At 38.3% G+C, this 25,492-nt stretch overlaps 2 protein-coding genes across 3 annotated transcripts in view; one reads left to right on the top strand and one right to left on the bottom strand.

Annotated features, from left to right (window-relative positions):
- FBXO16 (F-box protein 16) overlaps positions 1–20,710 on the bottom strand; it is a 57,106-nt gene extending 36,396 nt beyond the window's left edge. Inside the window, exons 1-2 of one of the 2 annotated variants that reach the window (XM_063440806.1) lie at positions 20,661–20,710; positions 7,250–7,371 (exon numbers count right to left, since the gene is read on the bottom strand). In XM_063440806.1, coding sequence (XP_063296876.1) covers positions 7,250–7,345 — 96 coding nt within the window. In that variant the 5' untranslated portion in view covers positions 7,346–7,371; positions 20,661–20,710. Of the gene's footprint in view, positions 1–7,249; positions 7,372–18,915; positions 18,963–20,660 lie in introns of those variants that run through there. The other variant, XM_063440807.1, reaches the window with a different exon arrangement.
- Positions 20,711–21,204: 494 nt separating this feature from the next.
- The window catches only part of FZD3 (frizzled class receptor 3), an 81,772-nt gene continuing 77,484 nt past the window's right edge, over positions 21,205–25,492 (top strand). The window contains exon 1 of the mRNA XM_063442002.1: positions 21,205–21,268. The gene's annotated coding sequence lies outside the window, so the exon portion shown is untranslated. The remainder of the gene's footprint in view (positions 21,269–25,492) is intronic.

Below are 25,492 nucleotides of genomic sequence, written 5' to 3' on the forward strand. Positions count from 1 at the left end.
ACCCATTCTCTTTAATATTTTTATTAGTGATATTGCAGAAGGTCTTGATGGTAAGGTATGTCTTTTTGCTGATGATACCAAGATTTGCAACAGGGTTGATGTTCCAGGAGGGATAAGCCAACTGGCAAACAGTGGAGGATCCAGGGGGAAGGGGTGGCAATGGCCGGGGCTATCCAAGCGAGCACAAAGCATTGCCGTGGTTACCATGGCAATGCTCCGAATGTCTAGCCTCAGGAACTGCAGGTTAGAGTTCACTCTCACCACTAGGACCACCAGGGATTGCAGGAAATATCCCCCGTCCCACAGTAACGGTAAGAAGGGAGGGGGGGATATAAGGTATTAGTATTATTATAATTAAAAAATATATTCATATTTGCTTTAAGCTACATGTTCTCGCACACACTGCCCCTCCACCCAAAACACACAGTGCCTCCCCCACACACACTGCCCCTTCACACACACACACACATTCTGCCCCCATACACACTGCCCCCCACACACACTACTCCCTTCACACACACAAACACACACATACTGTGCCCATACACAAACACTGCTTCCTCACACACACCTATACTGCCCCCATACACACTGCCCCCCACACACACACTGTCCCTATACACACACTGCACTCCTCACACACACACACACACACACACACACACACTTCACCTCTCACACACACTCTCACACACACTCTCACACACACTCTCACACACACTCTCACACACACTTCACCCCTCACACACACACTTCACCCCTCACACACAAACACACACATTGCGCCACTCAACACACATTACTGCCCCTATCCCCTGCTACAGGCCCTATCCTGGCAGACCCCAGGTAAGTTGTCAAACGGTTCTTAAAAGGTTTGACTGTTTACTCTTGGAGGGCGCCACAGCACTCCTGGAACCATAACCATTATAAAGATATAAAGAGCTGTAGTGCCTGGACTGTGCCTGTAAATAATCTCCAAGTGCTCTTCCCGAGATTCGGTTCTTAAACTGCCCCTGCTGGCAAATGATTTGGGTAAACTACAAAACTGGTCAGAGCTGTGGCAACTGACATTTAATGTGGATAAGTGCAAGATGATGCATCTAGGCCGTAAAAACCCAAGGGCAGAGTACAGAATATTTGATAGACTCCTAACCTCAACATCTGAGGAAAGGGATTTAGGGGTGATTATTTCTGATGACTTAAAGGTAGGCAGACAATGTAATGGAGCAGCAGGAAATGCTAGCAGAATGCTTGGTTGTATAGGGAGAGGTATTAGCAGTAGAAAGAGGGAAGTGCTCATGCCATTGTACAGAACACTGCTGAGACCTCACTTGGAGTATTGTACGCAGTACTGGAGACCGCATCTCCAGAAGATATTGATACCTTAGAGAGAGTTCAGAGAAGGGCTACTAAACTGGTTCATGGATTGCAGGATAATAGGAAAGGTTAAAGAATCTTAACATGTATAGCTTGGAGGAAAGACGAGACACAGTGGATATGATAGAAACATTAAAATACATAAAGGGAATCAACACAGTAAAGGAGGGGACTATATTTAAAAGAAGGAAAATAGGACATAATATTAAATTAAAGTGGCAAAGGTTTAAAAATAATTTCAGGAAGTATTGCTTTACTAAGAGGGTAATGGATGAGTGGAATAGCCTTCCAGCTGAAGTGACACACAGTGAGGGAGGTTAACAAAGTGAGGGAGTTTAAGCATGTTTAAGCATGCGTGGGATAGGCAAAGGGCTATCCTAGTTATAAGAAAAGGCCAGTGTCCAGGGACTAATGAAAGTATTTAGAAAATTGCGCAGACTAGATGGGCCAAATGGCTCTTGTCTGCCGTCACATTCTATGATATTTCACTATACAGTGAGCAGCTGTAGAAATATAAGATCAAGATTTTATATTTGATTTCCACTATTTCTTAACAAGTGTTTTAACACATATCACCTGGCTTACCCTGCCTCGCTAAGAGAAGCCATCTTTAAATTCTCTTTGGTCAGATACACTGATTTGATATTGATTATGCACAACCTGAACTGGATGAGCCACAATATGCACTGAAGAAGTATTTAGTTATATGTAGGCATTACAGGATATTACAGGACAGCAATCCTTTACCAGAGGCAGACTGGCCCACCAGGATACCGGGAAATTTCCAGAGGGGCCGCGGTACTTGGGGCCGGGGAGAGAGCCCTGATACCTATTACTAATACCATTTGGTAATTTTCCCCTCAGACTGTGAGAGTCCGAGGGAATTATGAAGGGAGGAGCTTGGGGCCGGAGGGGGCCGGTGCGGCCAATGTGGCGGCCGGAGGGAGCAAGCAGGGAGGGAGCTTTCCAAGCCCCGCCCCGATCTCAAGCTGCTGACCTTAGGGCAGTAAGAGGCCAGGAAATGGAGTCCTCACCTTCCAGGGCTTCCACAGCAGCAGCCTGCAATGCTAGGTAGCCTTCAAAAACACTGCAGCTAGTGAGTGAGAGTGATCTTTTGTGTGTGTGTGTTTGTGTTTGTGTGTGTCATGTGTGTGTCAGTGAGCAAGTCTGTAGTAAGCATGTAAGTGTCAGTGAGCATGTCTGTAGTAAGCATGTAAGTGTCAGTGAGCATGTCTGTAGTAAGCATATATGTGTATCAGTGAGTATATCTGTAGTAAGCATATATGTGTATCAATGAGCATGTCTGTAGTAAGCATGTATGTGTGTGTCAGTGTGCATGTCTGCAGTGAGCATGTATGTGTGTGTCAGTGAGCATGTCTGTAGTAAGCATGTATGTGTGTGTCAGTGTGCATGTATGTTTGTGTCAGTAAGCATGTCTGTAGTAAGCATGTATGTAAGTGTCAGTGAGCATATCTGTAGTAAGCATGTATGTAAGTGTCAGTGAGCATGTCTGTAGTAAGCATGTATGTAAGTGTCAGTGAGCATATCTGTAGTAAGCATGTATGTGTGTCAGTGAGCATGTCTGTAGTAAGCATGTATGTGTGTCAATGAGCATGTCTGTAGTAAGCATGTATGTGTGTGTCAGTGTGCATGTTTCTAGTAAGCATGTATGTGTGTCAGTGAGCATGTATGTGTATCAGTGAGCATGTCTGCAGTAAGCATGTATGTGTGTCAGTGAGCATGTCTGTAGTAAGCATGTATGTGTGTCAATGAGCATGTCTGTAGTAAGCATGTATGTGTGTGTCAGTGTGCATGTTTCTAGTAAGCATGTATGTGTGTCAGTGAGCATGTATGTGTATCAGTGAGCATGTCTGCAGTAAGCATGTATGTGTGTCAGTGTGCATGTCTGTAATAAGCATGTATGTGTGTCAGTGAGCATGTCTGTAGTAAGCATGTATGTGTATCAGTGAGCATGTCTGTAGTAAGCATGCATGTGTATCAGTAAGCATGTCTGTAGTAAGCATGTATGTGTGTGTCAGTGTGCATGTCTGTAGTAAGCATGTATGTGTGTCAGTGAGCATGTCTGCAGTGAGCATGTATGTGTGTCAGTGAGCATGTCTGTAGTAAGCATGTATGTGTATCAGCGAACATGTCTGTAGAAAGCATGTATGTGTATCAGTAAACATGTCTGTAGTAAGCCTGTATGTGTATCAGTGAACATGTCTGTAGTAAGCCTGTATGTGTATCAGTGAACATGTCTGTAGTAAGCATGTATGTGTGTGTCAGTGTGCAAGTCTGTAGTAAGCATGTATGTGTGTGTCAGTGTGCATGTCTGCAGTGAGCATGTATGTGTGTGTCAGTGTGCATGTCTGTAGTAAGCATGTATGTGTGTCAGTGAGCATGTATGTAGTAAGCATGTATGTGTATCAGTGAGCATGTCTGTAGTAAGCATGTATGTGTGTCAGTGAGCATGTCTGTAGTAAGCATGTATGTGTGTCAGTGAGCATGTCTGTAGTAAGCATGTATGTGTGTCAGTGAGCATGTCTGTAGTAAGCATGTATGTGTGTCAGTGCGCATGTCTGCAGTGAGCATGTATGTGTGTTAGTGAAAACAAAAAACAACAAATACAGGGTGCGCTGGATAAAATAAACGAAAATGATAACACAAAAAGGAAAGTCTCTATAGGTACAGTGTAGACCTTGAGTAAATGTTCTTCTGTTCTCGCTTTGGAATCGCAGTGGTTGGATATGAAACACAAAAGCAGAGAAGGGGGGGACCAATAGTGCAAAACCGTATGGTAGAGAGGATCACGAACAACACAGACGTAGAGAAATGCCAACTTACAATTTTTAGAGCTAAGCCCAGCTCTAGGTAAAACAGCTTACAGTGGTATTTGATACTCCCCACATGTAGGATATAACTGGGCAATTGGAGTCACCACACGATTCTTTAAAACTTCTGAGACAGACGTCAGCATATAAAATATATAAAAGAAAAAAACCCAATGGTGCAATAACTTAGGTAGTACTGCAACAACAGACAACACAGAGGTCCTAAGAGTGCCAACTTACAATTTAGAGAGCTATAACCAGCTCTGAGTAAAACAGCATACAGTGGTATTTAAACTCCCCACGTGTAGGATATTCCTCTAGTGATGCTTGTAGTGCCGGTCTTATGAAAAATAAAATCACAAGAGAGGGCCCATAGTGTTTTCCTTATGTAAAAATGACAGTGATAAAAAGAAACGTACTTACAGTGTTCAGAGCAGCCACACTGCTCTATGAACCAAGCGTAGGTGGAATAATCCCCACCAGGGATTTCTTTTGCAGTACTGGATCTTGTTAAAAATGATGATAAAAAGATCAGCCAGGATAAAACAGCAGCATATAAAGTAAATGAACTAACCCAAAGTAAAAGTACAAAATACTTTAATATAAAAACAGAGTAAAAATACACAACGCGTTTCGCCAAACAGTAGGCTTTTTCAAGTGTAGAAAAAGCCTACTGTTTGGCGAAACGCGTTGTGTATTTTTACTCTGTTTTATATTAAAGTATTTTGTTACTACCTTTTACTTTGGGTTAGTTCATTTACTTTATATGCTGCTGTTTTATCCTGGCTGATCTTTTTATCATCATTTTTAACAAGATCCAGTACTGCAAAAGAAATCCCTGGTGGGGATTATTCCACCTACGCTTGGTTCATAGAGCAGTGTGGCTGCTCTGAACACTGTAAGTACGTTTCTTTTTATCACTTTGTCATTTTTACATAAGGAAAACACTATGGGCCCTCTCTTGTGATTTTATTTTTCATAAGACCGGCACTACAAGCATCACTAGAGGAATATCCTACACGTGGGTAGTTTAAATACCACTGTATGCTGTTTTACTCAGAGCTGGTTATAGCTCTCTAAATTGTAAGTTGGCACTCTTAGGACCTCTGTGTTGTCTGTTGTTGCAGTACTACCTAAGTTATTGCACCATTGGGTTTTTTTCTTTTATATATTTTATATGCTGACGTCTGTCTCAGAAGTTTTAAAGAATCGTGTGGAGACTCCAATTGCCCAGTTATATCCTACATGTGGGGAGTATCAAATACCACTGTAAGCTGTTTTACCTAGAGCTGGGCTTAGCTCTAAAAATTGTAAGTTGGCATTTCTCTACGTCTGTGTTGTTCGTGATCCTCTCTACCATACGGTTTTGCACTATTGGTCCCCCCCTTCTCTGCTTTTGTGTTTCATATCCAACCACTGCGATTCCAAAGCGAGAACAGAAGAACATTTACTCAAGGTCTACACTGTACCTATAGAGACTTTCCTTTTTGTGTTATCGTTTTCGTTTATTTTATCCAGCGCACCCTGTATTTGTTGTTTTTTGTTTTCTCCATTTTCTGAAGGGTTTGAGGGTAGCCCTTCCTTTCAGGTGTGCAGCTTTTTTCCCCCTTGTGATCAGTACTGTAGCGCTGTTCCCCTCCCACCTTTTCTCACATGTGTGTTAGTGAGCACATCTGTGTATCAGTGAACATATTTGTAATAAGCATGTATGTGTCAGTGAGCATGTCTATAGTAAGCATGCATGTGTGTCAGTGTGCATGTCTGTAGTAAGCATGTAAGTGTGTCAGTGAGCATGTCTGTAGTAAGCATGTATGTGTGTCAGTGTGCATGTCTGTAGCGAGCATGTATGTGTGTGTCAGTGTGCATGCCTGTAGTAAGCACGTATGTGTCAGTGAGCATGTCTGTAGTAAGCATGTATGTGTGTGTCAGTGTGCATGTCTGTAGTAAGCATGTATGTGTGTCAGTGAGCATGTCTGTAGTAAGCATGTATGTGTGTCAGTGAGCATGTCTGTAGTTAGCATGTATGTGTGTCAGTGTGCATGTCTGTAGTAAGCATGTATGTGTGTCAGTGAGCATGTCTGCAGTGAGCATATATGTGTGTCAGTGAGCATGTATGTGTATCAGTGAACAAGTCTGTAGTAAGCATGTATGTGTATCAGTGAACATGTCTGTAGTAAGCATGTATGTGTGTCAGTGAGCATGTATGAAGTGAGCATAAATGTGTGTCAGTGAGCATGTATGTGTATCAGTGAACATGTCTGTAGTAAGCATGTATGTGTATCAGTGAACATGTCTGTAGTAAGCATGTATGTGTATCAGTGAACATGTCTGTAGTAAGCATGTATGTGTGTGTCAGTGTGCAAGTCTGTAGTAAGCATGTATGTGTGTGTCAGTGTGCATGTCTGTAGTAAGCATGTATGTGTGTCAGTGAGCATGTCTGTAGTAAGCATGTATGTGTATCAGTGAGCATGTCTGTAGTAAGCATGTATGTGTGTCAGTGAGCATGTATGTGTGTCAGTGAGCATGTCTGTAGTAAGCATGTCTGTAGTAAGCATGAATGTGTGTCAGTGAGCATGTCTGTAGTAAGCATGTATGTGTGTCAGTGAGCATGTCTGTAGTAAGCATGTATGTGTGTCAGTGAGCATGTCTGTAGTAAGCATGTATGTGTGTCAGTGTGCATGTCTGTAGCGAGCATGTATGTGTGTGTCAGTGTGCATGCCTGTAATAAGCATGTATGTGTCAGTGAGCATGTCTGTAGTAAGCATGTATGTGTGTGTGTCAATGTGCATGTCTGTAGTAAGCATGTATGTGCGTGTCAGTGTGCACGTCTGTAGTAAGCATGTATGTGTGTCAGTGAGCATGTCTGTAGTAAGCATGTATGTGTGTCAGCGAGCATGTATGTGCGTCAGTGAGCATGTCTGCTACCCCAGACTGAGTAATTCTAATTCATAAACATAGATTTTATATATATATATATATATACACATATATATATACACATATATATATATATATATATATATATATAGATAGGCAGTCACCTTGTCATTCATGAGCTGGTGGTTTAATGGAGTCCATGTGCTCATTTTGGTTTGTAACTTGGCTCCATCTGTGTTCTTCGGTGCTGCAAACGCCATAACTGTTTAAATACCTCCAATGCAACCTGGAAAGAAAGAAAAACTAAATTACAAATCAGGTCAATGGCAAATCATTTATTTAATCAGTGAAAGTGTTTACAGAGTGAGCATGCACGCCTTTGCTAAGTTTATACAAGTAGAAGATTTTCTTTTCCGTGCAGACAAAAGAGGAATTTTGCTGGGTCATCCTTCACTGATTTCCCAAGCCGTAACAGTAACTTATCTCAAGTGACATGTTTGGATATACCACGAAGTGTAATCGCGAACATGGTTAATGTAAATTTACTGAAATGGAAACAAGGCCATAGAGACAATCTGGCCATTTTTGCCACAAATTTGCAATTTTCATTTAATTTTCTATAGTTTGGTTTTTTAGTGAATAATCTATTTGGGGGTTGGCAATACATTGAAGCCACTAGAAAGACTTCCTGGATGAGGTCCTACAAAGATTGCAGGACTGACCTCTGGCGCCTCCATGCTCTGCATGTAAACAATAGACACACCCCTTAGAGATGTATTGAGACTGACGCAGCACAGCAATCGCCACGCAAGTACACTATGGGAAAGCATTGGATCGGCTGAGATCATCATTATTGTTGATCTTAGCCAGCTGAGGAAGGGCAACTACCAATACTTCCAATACCGCAAGATAGAGCAAATCTTTTTCTTCCTTATGCTGTTTTTTACGTGCACTAATAGACTGAGCCTGGTTAAAGAAGGGCACTTGTGTTTTCTTTATAACTGAGGGATATAAAGCATTTATTTTTGTATAACTAAATGCACATGTTAAAAGGTTAACCTTGCTGACAGCTATTCCTGGGTAAATCAGCAGCTGTGGTTTGTAATGTGAGACTTTATTTGTAGCAAGGAATGCATTGGAAAAGCTTCCACAGGTGTGTGTGCAACATCCATTACAGACTCTTACCGTGCAGTCTCTACACCATTTAAATGCTCTTTGAGCCTGGTAACAAACACACCAGCTGACAGACAACATGTTCAGCAAGCTTCTTCCTCCCCCCAACCCTCCTCAAGAGACCACTCCAGATGGATTAACCTTGCATTTGTGAGACCTGCATCTGTCAAAAGATCACCATATCACCATAGAAAAAGAAACCACACTGGACAGCGTTAACAAACCACCAGAAGGGGGCAGTGCATACTGACCTTTAACATATATGTATAGCATTAAATAGAGAATTTGACATATTCTAGAACGCAGTAAATCAGCACCAAACTACACAGGAAGGAAAACTATTTATTTATTTTTATAAATTTTTATTGAAACATTTTCCTTTTTCACAATGAAAGACAATTATGGTGGGCCTAAGAGATTCAATTCATATATAATGTTACAAACAAATATTTAGATAAATTATTACACATTATTTGGCATTATACAAAAACATATTATCACAATAATCCCCTAGGAACCAGCATAAAATAACACTTAAAACAAAATAAAAGACAAGAACCATGACCAAATTTTAGAGCACATAATTTAGAGCACATGATCAATTATTTTTTTTCAACATTGGTCTATATATCACCACGTCTCTTTTATATTCTATTTAATTTGTCCCTTAGTGAAACCAACAAATATATCGCAATAGAATACAGATATAAAAAACTATCTAGATAGAAGGATGTCCAAATAAGCCCTTATATTTTTTTAACCAATCTTTATACCATTGTTTCCTCTTTGACATAAAAGTCGAATTGTGGATCAGATCATATTCCATTGTCATTTGAAACATGATCTGGTCGATCAATAGCCGCTTATCAAACGGCTTTGATGATTTCCAGTGTCTCGCAATAATAATTTTAACAGCGACTAGGCAATGAATGGCAAAACAAACATCCTTCTGGGAGTTGAAAATCAGATTTAGATGTAAGAGGTCCGAAGCGGCATTCTCCTCAATTCTAGTTGTCGTCATAGCTGTGAAAATATTAAAAGCCCATGACCATAGATATTTAACAACAGGACAAGTCCACCATATATGTGTATAAGTACCTGGGTGACTTCCACATCTCCAACACGTTGGATCAGTAGAATCATATATTCTGGCCAGTCTGGCTGGAGTGTAGTACCATCTATATAAAACTTTAAAATGGCACTCAGACAGGTTAAGGCAGTGTATATATTTGTTTACCAGACTTAGAGAGGAATTCCACTCTTCTACAGAAATCTGCAAATCTAATTCTAATTCCCACGTTTTAATCAGTCTATGAGGGGATTCTTTGAGCAGCTCCAACAAGGACGCTGCAACAGACGAAATCTTTCTAATAGATTGACTTCGAAATATAAATTCCACTTTCTTTGCAAACATATTAGATGTTTTAATAACGTTTTTATAGATGACATTTTTTTTTTTTTTTTTATAATTCTTTATTTTGCAATGACAGACATAAATGAATAGTGCAGTTACGTGGCTTGCGCAGAAGCCTAAGTAAAGTATTAGAGAATTGCATGACAAGCCGTTTACATCCATTGTATAAAATATCAGTCTGTCATCGTTTTTCAATAATGTGAAAAGATCAACACTTAGAAACATATATAACTTAACATGTAACTTTAGATCAAATAACAAAGTTGTCGTTTTGTTGGCGTGGTGTTAGTGTGTCGAACCTATAGGCCGGGTTACCGGTAAACTCGGCCTATAATCAAGGAAAGGGGGTAGCGGAAAACTGGGTGTAGAAAGGAGGGGGTGGGGGGGGGGGGGAAGGGGGAAGGTCCTGGACGTTACCTGTGGCTAATCAGTCGTCGGTGTAGTTATCCCATGGTTCCCATACCTTCGTGAATGTTGTCATAGTGCCTCTCAATTGGGCCGTTAGTTTGTCCATGAGATGGCACTCTTTGATTTTGTTGAGCACTGTGGATAATGGGGGGGGGGAATAGGCTGCAGCCAAGTTTGGGCTAGAGCCTTTCTAGCAGCTAAGGCTAATCTTGTTGAGTAATTGTTGTTCTGATCTGGGTAAGTCGTCTAGGGGTCTGGCCAGGAGGAAGGTCCAAGGGTTTAGGCCTATCGGTCTGTGTAGAATCCCTGATATAAGCTGCTGGATATTTTTCCAGAATATTTTGATTGTGGGACAGAACCACCACATGTGTGCATAAGTCCCTTTTTCTCAGCAGTTATGCCAACAGAGATCTGTGGGTGATCTTTTCATATGATAAAGTTGGACCGGAGTAATATACCACCTCATCATCGTCTTATATGCCTGTTCTTGCATCGTTACACAGATGGAGGTTTTGGAATTGGCTTCCCAAATATCCTGCCAGTCTATACCCTCTAGGGTTTCCCCCAAGTCTGTTTCCCATTTCTCTGTGTAATGTAAGGTCCCCCATTCCCGTTTGGTTGAACAGAGGTGGGAGTACAATTGGGTGATTAGGCCTCTCTGATATCGTTCTGTGAGGCAGATGCGCTCAAAGAAGGTTGGGTTGGCTTTGGCGGCTGTTTTCACTGTCGCTTGGGTCGCGTAATGCTTAAGTTGTAGGTATCTAAAGAAGTCGGCTGGCTTTAAGGTTGCTTTGGCTTGTAGGTCGGGGAAGGTGATTATCGTGTCCCCGTCATAAAGTTGGTAGACCCTCTGGAGTCCGGCATGCTCTAGGCCTTTAAAGTCCCAGGGTCTCATGCCTGGTGTGAATGCCTTATTACGGTATAATGGAGTGAGGGGGGAGGATGTGGTGGTGAGTCCGTGTTTGATGGCGTAGATGTCCCATAACTGGATTGAGTTAGTAATAGCTGGGCACGCCGTTCTCGGGAGCGCTCTGTGCTCCTTCGGTGTCCAGATATAGAATTGTGGGAGATCCGATCTCATTAGTGCTGATTCTAGATCTACCCAACGTCTAGTCTCTGGGGGGGGGTGCCATAGGGCTATTTGTGCCATTTGTGCAGCTATGTAATAAAAGTGCAGGTGGGGCAACCCCAGACCTCCTTGCATTCTAGGGCGATACAGTATGTTACGGGCTACCCTGTGTCTCTTATTTTGCCATATAAATCTATCTATTGCTCGTTGTAAGGGAATGAGGTTATGTTTCGCGATGGGGATGGGTAGAGCTTGAAAAAGGAATAAAATTCGGGGTAGAACATTCATCTTAATTGAATGTATTCTCCCTATCCAGGATATGGGTTTGTCCGCCCAGGTCTCCATGTCCGAGATGAGTTTTTCTATCATTGGTGTGTAATTCAGTCTATGGAGTGCGGTGGTGTCTGCTGGTAATTTTATGCCCAGATAGGTAAGGTATGTTGGTGTAACACGTATGTGGTAGTCTGAGGTGATTCTGTGTATGTCCGTCTGCGTGAGGTTAATTGGGAGTGCGCTGGATTTGTCTACGTTGACTTTGTATCCCGAGATCGTCCCGTACTCACCCAGGAGTGGTAGTAGGGCCTGTAGTGTGGGGGTGGGTTCAGTGATGGTCAGCAGGATATCGTCTGCATACCCCGAAACCAGGTACTCCTGGTTGTCAACCGTGACCCCTTTGATTCGTGGATGTTCCCGAACGGCTTGGAGAAGCGGTTCGAGTGTCAGTACAAAGAGTAGAGGGGACAGGGGGCATCCCTGTCGGGTGCCATCGGTAATTGTGAAGGACGGGCAGGCCGTCCCCGTAATCTTTATTTGCGCTGAAACGGAGGTGTATAATGCGCGAACGGCTGTTATGTAAGTATGGGGCATGCCTAGGTGTTCCAATAGGGTAAACATATAGGGCCATTTCACACGGTCGAAGGCTTTCTCCGCGTCGAGAGAAAGCGCTAAGGATGGTGTTTTTGTGTCAGCTAGCATCCCTATCAAGTCGATGTTGCGTCTTGTGTTCTCGAACAACTGGCGTCCGGGTATGAACCCCACTTGGTCTGCGTGGATTAGACTTGTCAAGTATGGGTTCAGCCTACCCGCTAAGATCTTGGCGAAAATTTTGCTATCGTGGTTTATGAGTGAGATAGGTCGGTATGCTTCTGGCTGTGAGTGGTCCTTGCCTGGTTTCGGTAGGAGGATAATGTTTGCCCGAGTCATGTCTCTGTCTGGCGGAGTTCCCGTCATTAGGTCCCTGAATAAGGATTCTAGATGTGGGACGAGGGTTTCTCTGAAGGTCTTATAATAGCTGCCCTCAAAACCGTCAGGGCCGGGGGCTTTGTTGCTTTTAAGAGAGGAGATGGCTGAGTCGATTTCCTCTTTTGTGATCGGTGCTGCTAGTTCCGTTATGGCTGTATTATGCAGTTTTGGTAAATTTAAGCGGGTGAGGATGTCGGCTATTTTCTGTTTCTCTATTGCATTTGTTGCGTCGTCTTGTGGGGAGTGGTTGTATAGTGCCGTGTAGAAGGTTGTGAAAGTTCTGGCTATTTCGGCCAGGGAAGTTTTCAGGGTACCGTCAGGGGCTCTTATCTTGGTGATATGTGGGTGATGCGTTCTGGGGCGTAGTGTGCGGGCCAGAAGGTTGTCCATTTTATTGGACTTGTCATAATACGTTCTTCTTGTCCAGGTGAGTGCTCTGGCTGTGTCGTCTATGAGCAGTTGCCTAATCGTAATGCGGGTGTTCTGGAGAAGTTGTAGTGATAGATGAAATTTTTTAAGCGAAGATAAGTAAAGATTTCTCCATGTGGAATGTGGAGAGTATCTATAATGATTTGGAAAGGTACAATTTTATCTCCCTGCATAATATCTGCAATCCTAAGTTTATCAACATTATTCCAATACTTTAACGAGAAATCTTCTATCAGAATTTCCAATATATCAAGTGTACATGTTTTGGGTATAAGATTATTTATGCCTAGTTTTTTCTTAATATGAAGCCATTCTTCCAGAATCTGAGATAATATCAACGAACTGGTTAGGGGTGAGTTCATAAGGGTGGTCCTTGTGATTGTCCACATAGAATGTTGTAATTTATCCAAATGATCCACTTTAGATTCTATAATATACCAGGGCTCAGAAACCTGTTTAGGATCCTGGAGAAGATAGATATGCCTAATAATATTCGCTTGATAACTGTATACAATACTAGGGAAATTTAGACCGCCGTTACTCAATTTTTTGGTTCGAATCTTTTGAGTAATTCTAGGTTTTTTGTAGTTCCAGATAAAATTATTAAAACTTGATTGAATCATTGCTAACCAAGGTACAGGGACTTTAAGTGGAATCATGGAAAACAAGTATAGCCATTTAGGTAGAATATATGAGTTAATAATATTGATTTTGCCTTGCCATGAGGTTTCTAAATTTCTCCATTTTTTAAGTTTGAGATTCATGTTACGAATGAAAATCAATATATTCCTCTCCATTATTCCAGCCGGCTTAGCAGTTATAACTAGTCCCAAGTAGTTTATTTCTAGATCTGTCCATATGAATTTATAAGTGTCGGCTAAGAAAGTGACTTGTTCACTGTTCATATTCATGAACATTACTGTGGATTTGTTGATATTTAATTTGAAATTTGAAATAATGGAGTATCTGTCAATTTCAGACATTAAAGATTTCAAAGACGACTCTGGAGAGGAGAGGGTAAGTAGCGCATCATCCGCATAGAGAGATATTTTAACATCCAGAGTATTCATTTGAACACCTCTAATCAGTGGATTGTTCCTGATATTAATAGCCAAAGGCTCAATGGACAGAATATACAACAAGGGGGAGAGCGGACACCCTTGACGCGTGCCATTTTTGAGTGCAAACCACCCTGCGGTAATATTAGGGCCAACAGTGCGTGCAGAAGGGGCAGAATACAAAGCCATTATGGCCTTGTGTATCCAGCCTGTAAACCCGAAAGCAGTAAGAACTTCAGCTAAGTAACCCCACCCGACCCTGTCAAATGCTTTTTCGGCGTCTAGAGACAGGGCCAGGAGGGGAAACTGATCTCTATTAGCCAAGTCTACGATGTCTATTATTCTCCTAGTATTGCTGGATGCTAACCTACCCGGTACAAACCCAATCTGATCCGGATGGATCAAGTTCGTAATTATGGACTTGATTCTCTCCGCGATTATAGCCGCATATATCTTCATGTCTACGTTAATTAACGCTATAGGTCTATAATTACTAGGATCGGTGCTAATTTTATTTTGTTTTAGTATTGGAATAATATTTGCTTGTAATAGTTCAGTTGGAAAGGACTCATTTATGGCTATTTGGTTAAACATTTCCGTTAAAGGTTTGGTCAATAAAAACTGCATATGTTTATAATATAAATTTGAAAAACCATCCGGGCCCGGGGTTTTATTAATGGGTAATCTGTCTATTTGAAACTGAACTTCGTCCTCCGAAATGGTTTTATTTAAGTTTAATAAATCCTGGTCAGTAACTTTTGGTATCTGCGTATCGAGTAAATAATTTTTAATATCATTAACCTTGTATGGAAGGAAAACTATTTATATGTATAGTCCACCACCTAGTCTCTTCACAAGTGGTATGTGTACCCCAGGGGGTATGCAGATCGCATGCAGGGGGTAAGCCAAGAGCAGGCCGGCTGGCCAGCTCGGCACCCACGCCAGTAGTAGGGCAGCTGAGGGAGAATAGAGGCGGAGAAGCAGCTGGACTCTTCATCATCTTCCAGCACTGCTCCCTGGCGCGCCATGCTGTGATGCCCCGGCATCACAGCATGTGTTTTTTCAGACTCAGTGACAAATATTGAATGCTAGAATGTTATGATGCAGTCAGAATGTTACTACTGTATACGTCAGGGAGTTAGAATGCTTTTGTGACGGACCGCCTGGCACCCCGACCGGGTACCTCCATCAATCGCTGCTTCCTAGTACTTGCGAGCACCATAAGCACTGCAATGGAACACCATAACCACAGTAAACCCCACAAACCGCCGCAGCTTGGTTGGGATCTCGCTGTCCTCCACCCACCCTGGACCCAAGACCAGGATCCAGCTTCCAGTGGGTAAACCTCTACTAGTCAAGAGAGCGAAGCAGGCTGCTCTTATAAGAGCAAGTGTTGTGATCCAAGGGAGTATAGTGATTATAGCAATCCCCAGAGCAATCCCCAATCCCCCAAATATGAGCCTAGACTTCATGAAGGGTGAAACAAATCTCATTTTAATTGTAGCCACAACTGGCCTTACATGCAGGTCTCCATGCAAGGGGCACTCCCCCCTGGACCTGTGACTAAACCACAGTAGAAATAAATGCACAATCACATTGGCTCTCAGGTCCTGGACACTCCCATACAAAATCAGATAATCCCTCCTCTGTGCCTGGGAGATAATTGGATCAGGAACTGTAATAATCTAATCCAATTATCTCCAAGAACAGAAAAAACACACTTTTTCCCAAACACCCCAAAAGTACCCTGAAAATACATAAAAACCCCACAAATCTGATCTGGGTGACCAACATATCCAAAAGTCACCCAGATCAGTTCAGGAATTTCCTGGAAGTCATAGTTTGGACTGCAATTAGTCTTAACCATTCGGCTCCAGGAAGGAGTGGTTCCAGGGCCCCAGTCAAGCTATGGCGACTGTGGGCAGAAGTGCTGCAGTTTGTCCGCTCTTCCAGCTAAGAAGTGGTCCTTGGCGGAGGTGCCCAGTCGGGGTACAGGGAGCTCCGTTACAATTACTATAAGTTATGATGTTATGATGCAGTTAGAATGTTACTATAGGCCGGGGAGTTAGAATGTTATTAGGCAGTCAGAATGTTACTATAAACCGGGGAGTTAGAATGTTATGATGCAGTTAGAATGTTACTATAGGCCGGGGAGTTAGAATGTTATGATGCAGTTAGAATGTTACTATAGGCCGGGGAGTTAGAATGTTAGGATGCAGTTAGATTGTTACGATAGACTGGAGAGTTAGAATGTTATGATGCAGTCAGAATGTTACCATAGGCCCAGCTAGTTCAAATGCTACTATAGGTCAGGAAGTTAGATTGTTATTATAGGCCAGGGAGTTAGAATGGTATGATGCAGTTAGAATGTTACTATAGGACAGATAGTTAGAATGTTATGATGCAGTCAGAATATTACTATAAGCTGGAGAGTTAGAATGTTATGATGCAGTAAGAATGTTACTATAGGCCAGGGAGTTAGAATGTTACCATAGGACAGAAAGTTAGAATGTTATGATGCAGTCAGAAGATTACTATAAACCGGGGAGTTAGAATGTTATGATGCAGACAGAATATTACTATAAGCCGGGGAGTTAGAATGTTATGATGCAGTCAGAATATTACTATAAGCCGGGGAGTTAGAATGTTATGATGCAGACAGAATATTACTATAAGCCGGGGAGTTAGAATGTTATGATGCAGTCAGAATATTACTATAAGCCGGGGAGTTAGAATGTTATGATGCAGACAGAATATTACTATAAGCCGGGGAGTTAGAATGTTATTAGGCAGTCAGAATGTTACTATAAACCGGGGAGTTAGAATGTTATGATGCAGTTAGAATGTTACTATAGGCCGGGGAGTTAGAATGTTATGACGCAGTTAGAATGTTACTATAGGCCGGGGAGTTAGAATGTTAGGATGCAGTTAGATTGTTACGATAGACTGGAGAGTTAGAATGTTATGATGCAGTCAGAATGTTACCATAGGCCCAGCTAGTTCAAATGCTACTATAGGTCAGGAAGTTAGATTGTTATTATAGGCCAGGGAGTTAGAATGGTATGATGCAGTTAGAATGTTACTATAGGACAGATAGTTAGAATGTTATGATGCAGTCAGAATATTACTATAAGCTGGAGAGTTAGAATGTTATGATGCAGTAAGAATGTTACTATAGGCCAGGGAGTTAGAATGTTACCATAGGACAGAAAGTTAGAATGTTATGATGCAGTCAGAAGATTACTATAAACCGGGGAGTTAGAATGTTATGATGCAGACAGAATATTACTATAAGCCGGGGAGTTAGAATGTTATGATGCAGTCAGAATATTACTATAAGCCGGGGAGTTAGAATGTTATGATGCAGACAGAATATTACTATAAGCCGGGGAGTTAGAATGTTATGATGCAGTCAGAATATTACTATAAGCCGGGGAGTTAGAATGTTATGATGCAGACAGAATATTACTATAAGCCGGGGAGTTAGAATGTTATTAGGCAGTCAGAATGTTACTATAAACCGGGGAGTTAGAATGTTATGATGCAGTTAGAATGTTACTATAGGCCGGGGAGTTAGAATGTTATGACGCAGTTAGAATGTTACTATAGGCCGGGGAGTTAGAATGTTAGGATGCAGTTAGATTGTTACGATAGACTGGAGAGTTAGAAATGTTATGATGCAGTCAGAATGTTACCATAGGCCCAGCTAGTTCAAATGCTACTATAGGTCAGGAAGTTAGATTGTTATTATAGGCCAGGGAGTTAGAATGGTATGATGCAGTTAGAATGTTACTATAGGACAGATAGTTAGAATGTTATGATGCAGTCAGAATATTACTATAAGCTGGAGAGTTAGAATGTTATGATGCAGTAAGAATGTTACTATAGGCCAGGGAGTTAGAATGTTACCATAGGACAGAAAGTTAGAATGTTATGATGCAGTCAGAAGATTACTATAAACCGGGGAGTTAGAATGTTATGATGCAGACAGAATATTACTATAAGCCGGGGAGTTAGAATGTTATGATGCAGTCAGAATATTACTATAAGCCGGGGAGTTAGAATGTTATGATGCAGACAGAATATTACTATAAGCCGGGGAGTTAGAATGTTATGATGCAGTCAGAATATTACTATAAGCCGGGGAGTTAGAATGTTATGATGCAGACAGAATATTACTATAAGCCGGGGAGTTAGAATGTTATGATGCAGTTAGAATGTTATTGGAGGCTGGTGGTTTTGGGGGGGCGGGGGGAAGGTTAGAATGGTATAATGCAGTCAGAATGTTATTATGGGCCACGGAGTTAGAATGTTATGATGGATGGTTAGTATAATGGGTGGAGCGCAGCTATTTTGACATGAAATTTGCAATTTGTGAACCCGCCAGCCAATTCCTCCATGCACTATACAACACAGAGGAACATAGCAACGATTGACACAGGTAAGCAAACGGATTTAAAAGCTAGAGTAGTGCTTCCTGCTCAGAAAGCTTATTATGTAAAGCCAATAAGAGCAGTTTATCAGAGCCAATTAAAATGATCTTACTGCTAATGAAGATGCTGCTCTAGTAAATCCAATAATATAATTAGAGTGGTTTGGGAAGTTTATCTTTTAACATAAGTTTAATATCCTTCATAGGTCAACTTAGTGTAATATGAAGGAAATGCAGAAAATGTATTGAAATATAAAAAAAAAATGCCAATCACTGAACTTCCTGCAAAACCGCAGCCTATACAGGGACCAGAATGTAACTAATCCTTGCTATTCGACTGCTTTTCAAATTATGCTGAGTGCATTCCATAAACCTCTGACTAAAGGAATTCTAAGACATGAGTTTACCAATCCAAAATTGCTCAATTCATGAAAATGAATAAATGAAGTAAGAGCGCTGCTTCAATTTGCTTGTTGAATAGCTGTATTCTTGTTTTGTTATTTTTTTATGAATGAAATTATTTGCCACTCATGCATGTGATTGAAGCACAGACAAGCCCATTGAAACACCAATAAGAGTTGCTGCTTAGTGCTCTAGTTGGTTACCTGATCTCTTCTCTCTATACCTGCAAGCACACTGACCGAGGAGAGTTGCTCAGAGATGTCCTGATAGGAAGTTAATCTAAGGTTACAGCGAGGTTTAGGATTAGGGAGTATGCTGCAGCACAAGGAGTTTGGAAATGTTGGGTTAAAGTTAGGGTTCAGCTTAGGGACTAACTTTAAAGGGAAATTCTAAACACCAAACACACTTCATCTTAATGTAATACTGTCTATAACCTTGTCTCAGGATCCCTATTACAAGTTATATTATTAATGAGTAGTAATAAGGTAATACAGTGCTGTTCCGGGATCCCTATCGTAATAATAAGGTAATACATTGTATTACCCTGTCTCAGGATCCCTATATTAAGTAATAATAATAATAATATAATAATAATAATAATAATACTGTCTATTACCTTGTCTCAGGGTCCCTATATTAAGTAATAATAATAATAATAATAATAATAATAATAATAATAATAATAAAAATAATAATAATAATGTCTGTTACCCTGTCTCAGGATCCCTATATTAAGTAATAATAATAATAATAATACTGTCTGTTACCCTGTCTCAGGATCCCTATATTAAGTAATAATAATAATAATAATAATAATACGGTCTGTTACCTTGTCTCAGGGTCCCTATATTAAGTAATAATAATAATAATAATATAATAATACTGTCTATTACCTTGTCTCAGGGTCCCTATATTAAGTAATAATAATATTAATAATATTAATAATAAAATAATACAGTCCATTACATTGTCTCAGGATCCCTATATTAAGTAATAATAATAATAATAATAATAATAATAATAAAAATAATAATAATAATGTCTGTTACCCTGTCTCAGGATCCCTATATTAAGTAATAATAATAATAATAATAATAATACTGTCTGTTACCTTGTCTCAGGGTCCCTATATTAAGTAATAATAATAATAATAATATAATAATACTGTCTATTACCTTGTCTCAGGGTCCCTATATTAAGTAATAATAATATTAATAATATTAATAATAAAATAATACAGTCCATTACATTGTCTCAGGATCCCTATATTAAGTAATAATAATAATAATAATAATAATAATAATAATGTCTGTTACCCTGTCTCAGGATCCCTATATTAAGTAATAATAATAATAATACTGTCTGTTACCTTGTCTCAGGGTCCCTATATTAATAATAATAATAATAATATAATAATCATAATATAATAATAATAATACTGTCTATTACCTTGTCTCAGGGTCCCTATATTAAGTAATAATAATAATAATACTGTCTATTACCTTGTCTCAGGGTCCCTATATTAAGTAATAATAATAATAATAATAATAATACTGTCTATTACCTTGTCACAGGGACCCTATATTAATAATAATAATAATAATAATACTGTCTATTACCTTGTCTCAGGGTCCCTATATTAAGTAATAATAATAATAATATAATAATAATACTGTCTATTACCTTGTCACAGGGACCCTATATTAATAATAATATAATAATAATAATACTGTCTATTACCTTGTCTCAGGGTCCCTATATTAATAATAATAATAATAATATAATAATCATAATATAATAATAATAATACTGTCTATTACCTTGTCTCAGGGTCCCTATATTAAGTAATAATAATAATATTATAATAATACTGTCTATTACCTTGTCTCAGGGTCCCTATATTAAGTAATAATAATAATAATAATATAATAATAATACTGTCTATTACCTTGTCTCAGGATTCGAAGGCGGCCATTATACAGTTCCCATTGCGTCGTTACTATGGAAACAGAAACACACCACGCCCCCAAGCTGGCAAGCGACCTGCCTGTCATCGCGCTCATTGGCACGTCCTGTTCTCATGGTTACCATTCATGGCGGCTCCGCCCTCACATCCTGGCAGTTTTACTGGCTCCCGAGCCCCGCCCTTAATGAGCTCGCGACATGCGCGCGTGCCCGGGGGATGGAGGGCGGGTAGTATGGTAGTATGGGCGGGGTTCTGCAGACAGATAGTCTCGGATTATCCCAGCAGGCAGGGCGCGGTCTCGATTGAAGGCAGTGAGGGGCGGGGCCTACAGCCTTAGAATAGGGGTGGGACTTCGTAAGACTGATAATGGGCGTGCCTAGCTTTCAGGAGGCGGGGCCTGGTCATAGCATTAGAAGGAAGACAGGGGTTTGTTAGGCAAGAGGCGTGGCTTGTCCTCCACGAGGCGTGGTTACGTGCTGCCAGGGGGCGTGGTTTGTTCCCTGAGCTGTGCTTGGAGCTCGGTGCCCGCAGTGTGTTCCAGCTGCCGTGAGGATCGCAGGGTGTGAGGGGAAGGTGGCCAGCCAGCCGGGGTGAGACAGAGAGAGAGAGCTATGCACAGAGATAGTGTACCTTACTATATAATATATAACCTGCATGAGGACATTATTATATTATACACTGTGACATAATATGATCTTATTATATACTGTGACTTCATTATATTATACACTGTAACATAATATGATCTTATTATATACTGTGACTTCATTATATTATACACTGTAACATAATATGATCTTATTATATACTGTGACTTCATTATATTATACACTGTGACATAATATGATCTTATTATATACTGTGACTTCATTATATTATACACTGTGACATAATATGATCTTATTATATACTGTGACTTCATTATATTATACACTGTGACATAATATGATCTTATTATATACTGTGACTTCATTATATTATACACTGTGACATAATATGATCTTATTATATACTGTGACTTCATTATATTATACACTGTAACATAATATGATCTTATTATATACTGTGACTTCATTATATTATACACTGTGACATAATATGATCTTATTATATACTGTGACTTCATTATATTATACACTGTGACATAATATGATCTTATTATATACTGTGACTTCATTATATTATACACTGTAACATAATATGATCTTATTATATACTGTGACTTCATTATATTATACACTGTGACATAATATGATCTTATTATATACTGTGACTTCATTATATTATACACTGTGACATAATATGATCTTATTATATACTGTGACTTCATTATATTATACACTGTGACATAATATGATCTTATTATATACTGTGACTTCATTATATTATACACTGTGACATAATATGATCTTATTATATACTGTGACTTCATTATATTATACACTGTGACATAATATGATCTTATTATATACTGTGACTTCATTATATTATACACTGTAACATAATATGATCTTATTATATACTGTGACTTCATTATATTATACACTGTGACATAATATGATCTTATTATATACTGTGACTTCATTATATTATACACTGTAACATAATATGATCTTATTATATACTGTGACTTCATTATATTATACACTGTGACATAATATGATCTTATTATATACTGTGACTTCATTATATTATACACTGTGACATAATATGATCTTATTATATACTGGGACTTTATTATATTATACAAAGTGACATAATATTATCTTATTATATACTGTGACATTATACTATACTGTGACATTATAATATTATACACTGTGACATATGCTCTTATATAATGTGACATTATACTATACTGTGACATCATAATATTATACACTGTGACATAATATGATCTTATTATATACTGTGACATTATACTATACTGTGACATCATAATATTATACACTGTGACATAATATGATCTTATTATATACTGTGACTTTATTATATACCGTGACATTATAATATTATACGCTGTGACATAATATGATCTTATTATATACTGTGACATTATACTATACTGTGACATTATAATATTATACACTGTGACATATGCTCTTATATAATGTGACATTATACTATACTGTGACATCATAATATTATACACTGTGACATAATATGATCTTATTATATACTGTGACTTTATTATATACCGTGACATTATAATATTATACACTGTGACATAACATGATCTTATTATATACTGTGACATTATAATATTATACACTGTGACATATGATCTTCTTATATACTGTGACTTTGATATATACTGTGACATTAAAATATTATACACTGTGACATAATATGATCTTATTATATACCGTGACATTATACTATACTGTGACATTATATTATACACTGTGACATAATATGATCTTATTATATACTGTGACATTATAATATTATACACTGTGACATAATATGATCTTATATACCGGGACATTATAATATACTGTGACATTATAATATTATACACTGTGACATTATAATATACTGTAATATATTATACACTGTGACATTATTATATTATATACCGTGACATTATAATATTATACACTGTGACATATGCTCTTATTATATACTGTGACATTATGATATACTGTGACATTATATTATACACTGTGACATAATATACTGTAATATATTATACACTGTGACATTATTATATTATATACTGTGACATTATAATATACTGTAATATATTATACACTGTGACATTATTATATACTGTGACATTATAATATACTGTAATATATTATACACTGTGACATTATTATATTATATACTGTGACATACTGTGACATCATAATATACTGTAATATATTATACACTGACATTATTATATTATATACTGTGACATAATATACTGTAATATATTATACACTGACATTATTTAATATACTGTGACATCATAATATACTGTAATATATTATACACTGTGACATTATTATATTATATACTGTGACATCATAATGTACTGTTACAAATTGAGTAAGGAGCACAAAGTCTTTATTCAGTGGGTACACAATACTGGAATATCTCATTACATGAGAAACCAAGATATAAAGTCATATCATATTATAAAGTAACAGCCAGTACAATTCTGGATGTATATATAAACGCCAAATGCGCAATGTATAAATAGCAAAGTATCAGTACAATAGGTAGTTAAATGAAATACCAATACAATCCATTCCCACAAATATAAGTACATATAGAATAAATACAACAAGCATACCAGACCCAGTGAGAAGCAGGGACAGAGTCAATCACCAAAGCACCAACTGTGACATTATAATATACTGTAATATATTATATACTGTGACATTATAATATTATATACTGTGGCATTATAATATACCGTGACATTATATTATACACTGTTACATTATATACTGTAATATATAATATACTGTGACATTATTATAATATACTGTGACATTATAATATACTGTGACATTATTATATTATACACTGTGACATTATAATATTATATACTGTGGCATTATAATATACTGTGACATTATATTACACACTGTTACATTATATACTGTAATATATAATATACTGTGACATTATTATATTATACACTGACATTATAATATACTGTAACATTATACTGTAATATATTATACACTGTGACATTATTATATTAAATAATGTGACATCATAATATACTGTACTATATAATATACTGTGACATGATAATATACTGTACTATATAATATTATACACTGTGACATTATATAATACACTGTGGCATTATATACTGTTCTATATAATATACTCTGTGACATTATATTCTACGACATTATACATTGTGACATTAATATACACTAAACAGAGAAAGGATAGGGGGCACTCCCAAGACCTGAATTTTGCATGAAAGGTGCTGCCGCTGTGACCAAAATTTCATGAATGATAAAATAAATAGTTGCGGCGCACTCAGACTACAAAAAAATACCAAAAAACAAAGAAGGCTACTAAAATGCCTAACTAAGTATAAATATGGGGATTTGGTTCCACCATATGGCCATATGTTGTTAAGCCCACCACTACTTTCAAAGTACCCCATTATTGGTGGGTCCTACACTACAATGTGGGAGACAAATAAATAGTAATAGTGTTATAAATAAAACAGTGTTAAATACTAGTAAGAGCATAGTGAGTATACAAACATAAGTGATGAAAGCAATTAAAAACAATTATTATACACTGTGACATTATATCTTATAATATACTGTGATATTATCTATCTTGCATGATGCCATCATATAATATACTGTGACATTATTTTATATCCTGCATGATGGCTTCATATAATGTACTGTGACATTATTATATAACCTGCATGATGGTTTCATATAATGTACTGTTGCACTATTATATAACCTGCATGATGGCTTCTTATAATATACTGTGACATTATTATATAACTTGCATGATGCCATCATATAATATACCGTGACATTATTATTTACCCTGCATGATGCTATCATATAATATACTGTGACATTATTTTATATCGTGTATGATGGCATCATAACATATACTGTGACATTATTATATATCCTGCATGATGGTTCCATATAATAAATATACTGTGACATTATTTTATATCCTGAATTATGGCTCTATATAATATACTGTGACATTATTATATACCTGCATGATGCCAACATATAAATATACTGTGACATTATTATATGCCTGCATGATGCCATCATATAAATATACTGTGACATTATTATATGCCTGCATGATGCCAT

Source organism: Pelobates fuscus, chromosome 2 (assembly GCF_036172605.1).
Source record: "Pelobates fuscus isolate aPelFus1 chromosome 2, aPelFus1.pri, whole genome shotgun sequence".
NCBI classification, from domain to species: Eukaryota; Metazoa; Chordata; class Amphibia; order Anura; family Pelobatidae; genus Pelobates; species Pelobates fuscus.